The sequence below is a fragment of the Giraffa tippelskirchi genome, chromosome 2 (genome assembly GCF_054371585.1).
Source record: "Giraffa tippelskirchi isolate mGirTip1 chromosome 2, T2T-mGirTip1v1.2.pri, whole genome shotgun sequence".
NCBI classification, from domain to species: domain Eukaryota; kingdom Metazoa; phylum Chordata; class Mammalia; order Artiodactyla; family Giraffidae; genus Giraffa; species Giraffa tippelskirchi.
In genome coordinates, this window is record NC_137276.1 from 224,342,045 (window position 1) to 224,353,910 (window position 11,866).

The 11,866-nt window shown below is 40.0% G+C and overlaps 1 protein-coding gene and 1 long non-coding RNA gene across 2 annotated transcripts; one reads left to right on the top strand and one right to left on the bottom strand.

The window, feature by feature from the left end:
• Nucleotides 1-4,854: 4,854 nt before the first annotated feature.
• LOC145523182 (uncharacterized) lies at nt 4,855-6,950 on the top strand. Its single transcript, XR_014066407.1, has 2 exons — nt 4,855-5,419; nt 6,448-6,950. It is a non-coding gene; the product is annotated as an uncharacterized LOC145523182 (long non-coding RNA).
• Nucleotides 6,951-10,489: 3,539 nt separating this feature from the next.
• KRTAP7-1 (keratin associated protein 7-1) lies at nt 10,490-10,753 on the bottom strand. The gene has a single exon (XM_081560402.1). The coding sequence runs from the start codon at nt 10,751-10,753 to the stop codon at nt 10,490-10,492; it is 264 nt and encodes an 87-aa protein (XP_081416528.1).
• Between the last annotated feature and the right edge of the window lie 1,113 nt (nt 10,754-11,866).

An 11,866-nucleotide genomic window follows, 5' to 3' on the forward strand; every position in this document is an offset into this window, starting at 1 on the left:
AAGCCCAGGATGTCCAGAAGCAGGAGTAAAAGCAGCAGTGATGTAGCTGGTACTGCTAAGAAATCCCAGCCATTCCACTTCACTTTTCAAGGTACATTACTGTAGGATTAAAAATGCTTTATCTGTTGTGTTTGTTTTTGATCTATTATTTGTGTGAAAAGTACTATAAACTTATTACAGTACTATGTACTGTAGACTATGTAGACCCCTTGAATGGCCTTCCCAGGTGGTGCAGTGGTAAAGAACCCACCTGCCAATGCAGGAGACATGGGTTTGATCCCTGGGTCGGGAGGATCCCCTGAAGGAGGAAATGGCAGCCCATCCAGTATTCTCACCTGGGAAATCCCATGGATGGAGGAGCCTGGGAGGCTATAGTCCATGGGGTTGCAAAGAGTTGGACACGACTGAACAACTAAACAACAACAACACTAAATAGCCAGTTGTGTTAGTTGAGTATGTAGGATAACTTTGTTGTACGTATGAGCAAATTGGACTCATAAATGCACTCCTGGAAAGAAACTTACTTGCATGTAGAGGACTTACTGTATTCTAATCTAAATTGGCCACTCACTTGCTGAAAGAATTTAGGCAAATCATTTGCTAGGCCCCAAGTCATTCTGCTGTAACAAGAGGTAAGTTGATTCCCTGAGACTCACCACCTTAGCCACTGTATGATCCTAACATCAAAATCACTGAGAAGCTAAGATTACAATTCAACCATCTACCATCAGATTTGGTCAATTAAGCATGCGACTATATAGAGTAATTTTTCTCACTGTGTTACACACCCCTGCTAAGATACACTCAGGAGCTCCCAGCTGCCATCAATTTAAAACGCAGAATGCAGCAACAGAATCTCAGAAGAGAAATGTTGAAATTTCTACAAGACATTCTACTGCAGTAGTTTCAAAGTTTAGACTGCAAAAATCTCCTTGAATACTTATTTAATATGCATATTACTGAGCTCTGTTCCTATAGATCCTGATTCCCTGGGTCTGGGCTGGGGCTGAGGAGTCTGCATTTTAAAGAAGCAGCCAAGTCATTCCCACAAAGTGTTTTGGAGAACCCTCACTGTCCAGTGGTTAGGACTCAGCACTTTCATCGCTGTGGCCCAGTTTTCATACTTGATCAGAGAACTAAGACCACATAAGCCAAGTGGTGCCATGAAAAAATAATAATAATAAAGTGCTTTGGTCACTCCTTGAGAAACCTGTACTGTTCACTAGTAAAGCCATCTGTAAAAGTGTCTTCATTAAGAAAACACACAACTTAAAATGGGATGAGCTTAAAATGGTGAAGGAAGAAAAGGGGAAACCTTCTTGTGTTGTGCTGTGTGCCTAGTCGCTGAGTCGCGTCCGACCCTTTGCAACCCTACAGATTGTATCCCACCAGGCTCCTCTGTCCATGGGTACTCTCCAGGCAAGAATACCAGAGTGGGTTCCCATACCCTCTTCCGCTGGACCCTCCCAACCCAGGGATCAAACCCAGGTCTCCTGAATTGCAGGTGGATTCCTTACTGTCTGAGCCACCAGGGAAGCCTAAGAATACTGGAGTGGGTAGCCTATCCCTTCTCCAGGGGAACTTCCTGACCCAGGAATCAAACCGGGGTTTCCTGCGTTGTGGGCAGATTCTTTACCAGCTGAGCTACCCAGGAAGCCCAACACCTTCTTAGCCAGGATTAATAAGCAGAGTTGATATAACTTATTATCATGGACAACTTTGCTCCCCAGGGGACATTTGGCAATTATCTAGAGACCATTCCACTTGTCATGACTGGTAGGTTGTTGCTTTCCATCTAATGAGAGAGGCCAGGGATGCTGCCAAACATCTTACAGTGCACAGAACACTCCTCTCCTCTCAACAACAAAAAACTATCCAGGGACAAATGTCAACAGAGCCAAGGTCAAAAATGCTGGTCTGAAGTCAAAGTCACATGCAGTCAAATGTGACTGCCAGGCAACATACTCCAAGAGTGGTCACCTGACATGGACCAGAACTTGCTGACAAGGTCCTGGGACTAACTTGAGACACAATTTCAATACCTTGCTATCTCAGCACTCTTGGGGCTAAGCCACATTTGTGAGGCTACTAGGTTAATGGTAGAGCAAACAACTAATTAATGAAGTTTGCTATTTGATGTAGAAACCATGTGGTTTTCTTAAGAAAGAATGTGATACTACAACAATGACTAGATGCATAAAAGGCTCACTGACTGGCCAGAAACATCTCACATGTGTTTCAGAATCAACATGAAAAAGAAATTCCCAAGGAAGTTACCTTTTTTGCTGCAAGATTTTAGTCACTAATGGGATGTGAAGGTCCTTTTTGAGCATCTACCTTCTATTTCTGTTGATGCAAAATGAAGGAGCTGAGGTCTACTTCTTGTGACATAAAGGTAGAGTTAGAGTCAGAAACTGGAAATGTATATAAAATTAAGCCACAGTAGCAACTGGCAAGCTGAGTTAGTGAAAAGGATCAAAGATGAGAAATTATGGTCTACCGTGCTACCTCAGTACTAAGGCAGACTTGCTAATGAGGGGAAGGGTGACATTTCAATGCATTTGCTTGTTGGTTACCCTTTGGAATATCTGAGGTCATGCTCATCTGATGACTGGAAAACAGTGTTTCCTATTACAGCTAAACAACAAAGGATGGTGAGTACAATCTACCAAGATCATCATTTCTTCAAAGTCTCTGCTAACCAAAAGCAAATATAAAAATAAATTTAAATTTAAAAAGTGAGGGCTTTTGTCCCAAATATTTCTCTTAACATTTAAGGTTGTTCATTAGGAAAGCCTTGAAAATTCTGCATGGCAACCAAGTACATAGGACAAAAAAGCTTCAGAATGGAAATAGTGAGGCATATGTGTAAAGCAGACTATTCAAAGAGGAGGATGATTGAAAGTGAAAAAAACAGAACAGGACACTCTAATTTGATTATCATTGTCAAAGATAATGTCAGGAGCCTCAGAGGCAAGTCACTGAAAAGGAATCGGTGTCTGAGGAATAACAGGGTATTTTTAGAGACAACCATACTCAACGTACTCTGGAGTCATAGAACATTCTGAGCAGTCTCTGCCTGGCAGGCCATAGAAACAAGAAATATTTCCATTTATCTAGTAGAAAGCTCTCCTGCTATAATTTTAAGACCTATTTCTCTATCCTCAACAGAAATTTAAAAAAAAAGAAAAGGGAACTAGTTTTTCTGTAAATAGCAATAACAAAAGTACAGGAAAATAATTTTTTTAATTTTCCCTTCTTGCTGAAAATGTTAATACTGTCTCATCAACACTTTAAAAACACAACAATGAGAAATGTCTCCTTCTCTCCTTCTTTTGGGATAAAGAATTAACCAGACTTGACCAATACTCAATCTTTTTATATCGATTTTGTTTATTTATTTATGTTTGTATTTATATATTAACTTATTTATTCTGGCTGCATTGGGTCTTACTTGTGGCACAAACTCTGAATTGCATCATGCAGGATCTTTCGTAGCAGAACACAGGAGCAGTATTTGCAGCTCTCAGGCTTAGCTGCCCGTTGGCAAGGGGGATCTTAGTTCCCCAACCAGAAATGGAACTTGCATGCCCTGCATTGCAGGTGGATTCTTAATCACTGAACCATCAGAGAAGTCACACAAATCACCTGTGGATCTTGTCTGTGTGCAGAGTATGATTTTGACAAGGACGGCCCACCACTGTGCATTTTGAAGAAGCTTCCAGAGGATTTCCATGTTTATTGTCTGCTGATCATATTTTAAATGGAAAAGGAGTGGGCTCTTTCTCTAAGGCTTTAAATAAATAATTATATTAATTCAACAAATATTTATCAAGTGTCTGGGATACAGCACTGGTGAGCACTGAGTAAAGCATGGGGCTTTCTCTCAAGAACTTTACAACATATATGCTACAATGAGGGAATCCGACCTGTCAACTAATGATGGTGAGAAAGATAAACAGCAGCCCTGAAAACACAAATGGCAAACCAGAGCATTCCGCGCTCCCCACACACAATCTTCAGAAAGAGCATCAATTAAGACAAGGTCAGGCAGTGAGAGATGGAGAGAGAAAATGATGGAAAGAGACAAAAACAAAACCACTCTGTAGTCACACCCAAAAACAGATGAAAACAAGAACACTATTCAAACCAAAAAAAGTGATTAAACATCATTTACAGTTATTGCTGCCCTTTTTACCAATGACAGCTTTAGCATTTTTCCACTTCTTCGATGAAAGTTTTGTTAAAATACCCAACCATAGAATTAGGTCTGTTTCCTGTGGAAGGTAGACTAATGGTACCCCAATGATGCCACTATCCCAATTTCCAGAACCTGTGAATATGTTACCTTATATGACAAGAGGGCATTGAGGTTGCTAATCCACCAGCCTAGAGGTAGGGAGATTATTCTGGATTATCCGGATAGTCCCAATAATCAACAGGATCCTTAAAGTGAAAGAAAAAGGTAGGAGGGTCAGAGTCAGAATCAAGGCAAGAGATTTGAAAAGGCTATGCTATTGCCTTTGAAGATAAAGGAAGAAGACACAAACCAAGGAATTGGGGCAGCCTATTAAATCTTGGAAAAGCAAGGAAATAGGTTGTCCTATAAAGCCTCCACAATGAATACAGTCCTACCAACACCTTAATTTTGGAACTTCTGACCTTCAAAATTGTATGAGTAAATCTGTGCTGTTTTTAAACCACTAACTTTGTGAAAATTTGTTACATATGGTACCCAATCCAGAAGACACCCCTGCCTCTTTTGTGTGTATGCATGCATGCTCAGTTGCATTTTGACTCTTTGTGACCTCATGGACTGTAGCCCACCAGGCTCCTCTGTCCATGAGATTTCTCAGGCAAGAATACTGGAGTGGGTTGCCATTTCCTCCTCCAAGAGCTCTTCCCAACCCAAGGATCCAACCCACATTCCCTGTGTCTCCTGCACTGCCAGGCAAATTCTTTGCCACTGAGAGACCTGGGAAGCCCCCTGTCTCCTTTAATCATCTCCAGTATCAGATCCCTCAAGTGCAAATCCTAGAACAAGCCCCTCCTACACCCTCTTATTGAGACATCATACAGTTTCTCATGTTGCATGATCTCCGTTGTCACAATAAGTTAATAAGCCCATCTTTGTTGTTCACAGTGTGTTCCAGGGGGTCTCCGTTGGTGGGCAGAGCAGTGTGAGCACTGTAAGAGAGGTGAAGCTTTTCACCTGAAACTAGGGAGGACCCCTGGGTTAGAGGAAGTCCTTTTGAAGGCTCTGTAGGAGTTCGCTAGATGAAGACTACGAAAGAAACAGCAAAGAACCATAGTACGTCCCATTGCAGGAGAGAGGGAAGCATGTTATAATGAAGTAGGAAATGAGACTAGAGAAACTGATGTTCTTGTGTGCCACTAATTGATCTTTATCCTGAAATCTGTAAGTAACCACAAAATAGCCAGAGTCTGCGAAAGAAAGTCATGTTATTAGATTTGCATTTTGAGTGATGATCTCATCTGTAGTGTAGAAGATGGGCTAAACACTTCCTGGCACACCAGACAGGCAGCTGGTGTTTTAGTCCAGGCAAGAAATGATAAGGGTGTGAATGGATGCAGAAAATGGGAGTGAAGATCTGCCACCATTTCTTAGAGATACTGAGATGGGAAAAATCCAAGGACTTGGTATCAAGATAAAGAATGAAGTGTAATTTTTACTTATTTGACAAGCTTATGAAAATACTGGAGGATCTTGATAACCTCAATTAGGGTCAAATCACTAAACACATAATGAATGTTCTGCCTTTGTTATCAGTGGTAGAATAATGTTCATGAAAGGAGTCAGAAGACCTCAGTTTGAGACCTTGGCTCAAAGCTTAACTCTCCCAGTTGATAAATATTTTCCCGCTTGGGAAAATTACTTAATTTCCATCAATATTTTCATGATACCCACCTCCCAAGATAATTGTCAGAATTAAATAAAATTCTATGGACATATTCTGTAAAATGTAAATCCAACATATATCTAATACAATAACTATATTAGATACAGTTATTAATGGCATAAGAAGTGCATTAGGCAAGGATATTTCTGGGAAAGAGTTCTATAATTTTTAAAATGTTACACGACTTGTTTTATAGTGGAAGGATGGATTTAGAGTCAGGTCCCCATTGGCTAGCTATAGCTTGGCATTTTTCTTTACAAATGAATGATGCAGCAGCCTCAAACAAATCACTAAATTTTCAACATTGGTTTCCTCTTTAGTAACATAATAAAGAAATCCATCTCAAAAAATTTGTATGCAAATAGATAGTGAAATTATCTATTGTTGTATCTATTACATAATTACTGCAGGAGAAAAGAAGACAGGTAGTTATTACTGTTCTTAATCCCTTCCTGTCCCTCTTTAAGGATTTTATATTTTTTAGGTTGGCAGATGAACCAGATTTTTTTCCTCTCCCCTTCCCCAGGATCCATTAAATTAAAGCAAAGGTTGGAAGCCAACAAGGACAAGGAGAATTGTGGGGACAATATCAATGGAGGAGACATAACTAAATGTCTGGATGATGGAAAAGAAATGAAGGAAAAACAAGGAGAAAGTCATGGCAGAGACTATGAGAGGAGGAGTCTACAAGTGAAACTAAGCAGACCTTCCCTTCAAATTCACAGAGAGAATTGGGACTCGGAATGCTAAAAAAAAAAAAGCAACTTTGGGACTGAAACAAAGACAAAGTAGTAAAATGACCATTTCATTGAAGAACAAGGAAGTACTAGAGCAACTTGTCATTTCAACTTTGGAGCAAACCTTTAGACCTTTTCACCCTGGCATTTGGAGACCTCATCCAGCCTAAAGGTCAGCCACCCTTCTCTCACCATAATGTGAATTCTGCCTGTCAATGACTTTCCCCCAAACCCAGAACTCCAGTGCAGCTTGTCAGTGTGTCATTATTAAACCTGAAAGAATGAATAACAACCATAGCAGTGACTGTTATAACATATGTTATTGTACATTGTTCAGCCATTAGGTTGTGTCCAACTCTTTGTGACCCCATGGCCTGCAGCAAGCCAGGCTTCCCTGTCCTTCGTCATCTTCCAGACTTCGCTCAAATTCATGCCCATTGAGTCAGTGAGGCCATCCAACCATCTCGTCCTCTTTCTTCCCCTTCTCCTCCCGCCCTCCATCTTTCCCAGCATCAGGGTCTTTTCCAATGAGTTGGCTCTTCAATCAGGTGGTCAAAGTATTGGGGCTTCAGCTTCTGATGAATGATGAGGGTTGATTTCCTTTAGGATTAACTGGTTTAATATGAGAGGATAGAAAAGGAAAGGAAAGGGAAGTCGCTCAGTTGTGTCCGACTCTTTGCGACCCCGTGGACTGTAGCCTACCAGGCTCCTCCGTCCATGGGATTCTCCAGGCAAGAGTACTGGAGTGGCTTGCCATTTCCTTCTCCAGGGGATCTTCCCGACCCAGGGATCGAACCCAGGTCTCCCGCATTGGAGGCAGACGTTTTAACCTCTGAGCCACCAGGGAAGTCCATATGAGAGGATAGACATTAGCATATGTAGCAATGATACGATAACAATGGGTACACTTAACACCTACATCATATTTTCTAAATACCAGTCGTTACCAAAGGGATCCAGTGCTCCCAGGATTGAAGCAGAAGAGAGCAAGATGAGCCTGGAATCTCTCATCGAGTCAGAAAGTAAGGCATTGATCAAACAGCAATAGGAGCCATTGCTAAAAGACAAAGGAGCCGGAATGACGATGTCCCCACTCTCCAAATCTGGGGCAATTAGAGCATGAAAGTTAATAATATTATTAATGAAAAAAACAATATTAACGGACAGTAGCACATTGAGTAAAATAAGACTCCTCAAGCCGCCATTGATACAGCCTTCGATAACAATAAATAAGTACACAAAAATAAATGGGGAGAAGAGAAAGTTCTTTCTTACAATAGATTGCCAAACAATAAATGTAGAAGGATGTATAAAATTTAAAAATTGTGAATGGATCCTAAGACAGTGGATGAAAACTTGATAAGGAATAGAATATTTGCATAGTGTCAAGGTTTCAACACAAATTAATTATTAATTACAAAGAGAAAAATAGCAAATTTGCAGTGAAGAAACTTGTAGGAAACTACTTTCATCAAGTGATCAAGGTAACCAAACAACCAAATTTGCATGAACCAAGATAAAGTGTCTCCTTATTCAATGCACTGAAAAGGATTCAGCATCACTTCTATGGCATTTGTATCAAAAAATGCTAAGTATAAATCTAATCATGAGGAAAGTTGGATAAACCAAAATCAAAAGATATGTATCTTATTATAGGCTATTTCTTATTTTGGGTCCTTGGAAGGAAATGAGTCTTTGGATAATCATTTATTAATATAACACATTAATTATCATAAAATAAGAGACTATTAAAGGTCTGCATAGTCAAAGCTATGGTTTTTCCAGTAGTCATGTATGGATGTGAGAGTTGGACCATAAAGAAGGCTGAGCACTAAAGAATTGATGCTTTTGAACTGTGGTGTTGGAGAAGACTCTTGAGAGTCCCTTGGACTGCAAGGAGATCAACCAGTCAATTTTAAAGGAAATCAACCCTGAATGACCACTGGAAGGACTGATGTTGAAGCTGAGACTCTAATACTTTGGCCACCTGATGCAAAGATCCAACTCATTGGGAAAGACCCTGATGCTGGGAAAGATTGAAGGCCAAAGGAAAAGGAAGTGGCGGAGGATGAGCTGGTTAGATAGCATCACAGACTCAATGGGCATGAATTTGGACAACCTCCAGGAGCTAGTGAAGGACAGAGGAGCCTGGCATGCTGCAATGCATGGGGTAGCAAAGAGTCAGACACGTCTTAGCAACTGGACAACAACAAAATTATATTTAACTCTTGAGAGTCATAATTGTGTTCTATTTATCTCTGTCCCCATATTTTAGGACAGTGTGTGGTGTTGTAGCTTCTTGGTGAGTGTCTACTGAATGAGTGTCTCAGTCCAGAGATTGTGGCAGGTTTTTACCTTCACCCAGTTTTAAACAGAATGACCAGAGCCCAATAACTTCATACATACATAAATGAACCTTGTATCGGACTATACAATATTTTGCCTACATAAAGCAGAGATTTAACAAGTCAATGAACAATTATTGAGCATCTTTTCTGAGACAGGTAGGGGTACAATAAATACTTTACACATGAATGAATGAGCTTTAATTTAAACAGAGCAGAGTTTTCTCAGGAAGCGTTTTCTAAGTACAAATCACATATCATTTCAAGTGCTTTTGATGACATCTATCAGTCCAAGGAATAAATACTTCATTTTTAATATGCCTATATATATAATCAGAAGTGAAGAAGGTGGGAAAAATAAAACCCATCAATCAAAAAGGGAAAAAAGTATTATGTGATTTTAGTTGTTGGCTTCCCTTTATTGACCAAATCTTAGGGAGTCTTAAAAACAGTTTCATAACTCATTCCACTTAAGGAAATTTTTCCAACAGTTTATGGGGTTTAAATCTCTCTATAATGAGTTCTATAAACAGCAGGAAAAGAGGAAGAAGCTAAATGGAATTGTGTCAATAATGAAAGGAAGAAAAAATTTTCTTTTAACATTCAACAGCTAAGAAAATTTCCTATTTATAATCAGCATAGAGAAACACTAACAATCGCAGTATACAGACTATACAATTGACTCTTGAATAAAGTGGGTTTGAACTTCAAAAGTCCACTTATATGCAGAATTTTTTTTAGTAGTAAGCACTACAATGCTGCACACTCCACAGTTGGTTGAATCTATGTATGCAGAGAAATCTCAGATACAAAGGGCTGAACATAAATTATACAGGGATTAACCTCCCATACTCTTCAAGGGTCATCTGTATTCAGGTTAAATTTAGGGCTTTTTAAAGAATTTCTTTTAAAAATTGAAAATCTCAACATAAAGGGACAAAATTGTTAGGCATCACCCTATCCTGGTGTACAGTCTAAAATCAGAATAAGATTTGATTGAAGTCCACCCTCACAGGTTGAAATTGGTTGATGAGAGCAAAACGAACAAACAAAAGAGCACAATAAAATAAACAACCAGAACAAAAATGTTTGTGCTGAATGAATTGGCTTTATTGTGATGAACAGAAAAGCCCCTTCCTACTCACACATTTAATAGTAATGCATTGATATTGATGTAGAATTTAATGATACATGGGCAGAGCCACCATAAGAGACAGACTGTCTGCTTCATTAGTAAAATTCAAGTATGTTAGAGAAATACAAAATCTTGCTTTGGCTGTAGATGAGTATCAACTCAGCATCTGATGACTGGATGACTTGTTCAGCAACATCAAAGATCAGGATCTCAGCAAGAAGACCGCAAAAACATGGAAGATGTATCTCTCTCAAGCGTTTCTGGAAGCAGGAAGACATTCATTGTTTTTCAGCTTGTTCCGCACACAAAGAATTGAGGGCGAATCCCGTAGTCATCTGGAGTCGTGGTCTATCAGTAGGTGCTGTAGCCAAAGCCAGAGCCGGAGCCCCATGGCCTGCAAAAGCTGCCCCCATAGCCACAGCCCAGGTTGCTAAAGTTGCTGCCACCAAAACCGTAGCCCAGGGAGCTGTAGCCATTGCATCCATAACCATAATTCAGGGGCGAGCCAAGGGGCACAACGCAATTCAGGGGGGTGGCTCTGAAGGTCCTGTGGAAATTGGTTCCACAGGAAGGATAGCCTGGGAAGTAGCTTCCGCAGCAGAAGAAACGAGTCATGGTGGCAGGAGTTGGGAAGGATTGGGATAGATTGCGATGAGCAAGTTACCCAAGAAGAAATGAAGTTCTCGTCCTGCATGGGGCCTTTTATACCTCAAGCTGGTGGGCATGACATGCTTGCCTAGACATCTTGCCATAAATTTGCATAGATAATACTATTATTGCTAATAAAATGTATATAAAGCAACCCACAGACTCTTTGCCCCCATTTTTGTTAGCTTTTCTATTTGCAAAGGAATGTGTTGTATCTTCAAAGTCAGCACCTTCCTTGACACACAATTGAATTCTTTTCATCAGTGTCCCAAGGTTTAACAACTGTTCTGATTGCATCCTGTGAGGCTCTTTAAATTCTCTGATTATAAACTCCTTCCAACTGACATAGCTAAGCTAAAAAAAGCTTTGGCAACAATGTAAACACTTTTATAGCTTCTTGAAATTATCTCCATATGTCATTGAAAAACATTGGTATATTAATGGGTATGGGGTTTCTTCTGGAATAGGAAAATTATTTGTAACTAGAGGTGGTGATTGCATCACCACTGAATTATTCACTTTAAAAATGGCTTATCTTGTGTTTACATGTTGTAGCATTGAAACATATACATTACCATATGTAAAATAGGTAGCTGATGGGAAGTTGCTGTATAATATGGAGAGCTCAACATGGGCTTCCCTGGTGGCTCAGGCAGTAAAGATTTGACCTACAATGCAGGAGACTGAGGTTCAATCCCTGGGTAGGGAAGAACCCCTGGAGAAGGAAATAGCTTCCCACTCCAGCATTCTTGCCTGAAGAATTCCATGGACAGAGAAGCCTGGCAGGCGATAGTCCAAGTGGTCACAAAGAGTTGGACACCACTAACTGACTAACACTAACACTTTAGAAGGGGAAGAATGAGGGGAAGGGAGGTTCAACAGGGAGGGGATGTGTGTATACTTATGGCTGATTTACGTTGCTGTAGGGCAGAAACCGACACAACTTGGAAAAAAAAATTATCCCCCAGTTAAAATGGCTTCCTTTATGTTATGTGAATTTTATCTCAAATTTTTAAAATTTTAAAACAGTGCTACAGAAATCCATCAGAACAAGACTTTTTACAGAAGCTGAAAGAACGC

Bases quoted from the DNA above. Each gene is read 5' to 3' on its own strand.
- KRTAP7-1 (XM_081560402.1), bottom strand. From the start codon at position 10,753: ATGACTCGTTTCTTCTGCTGCGGAAGCTACTTCCCAGGCTATCCTTCC.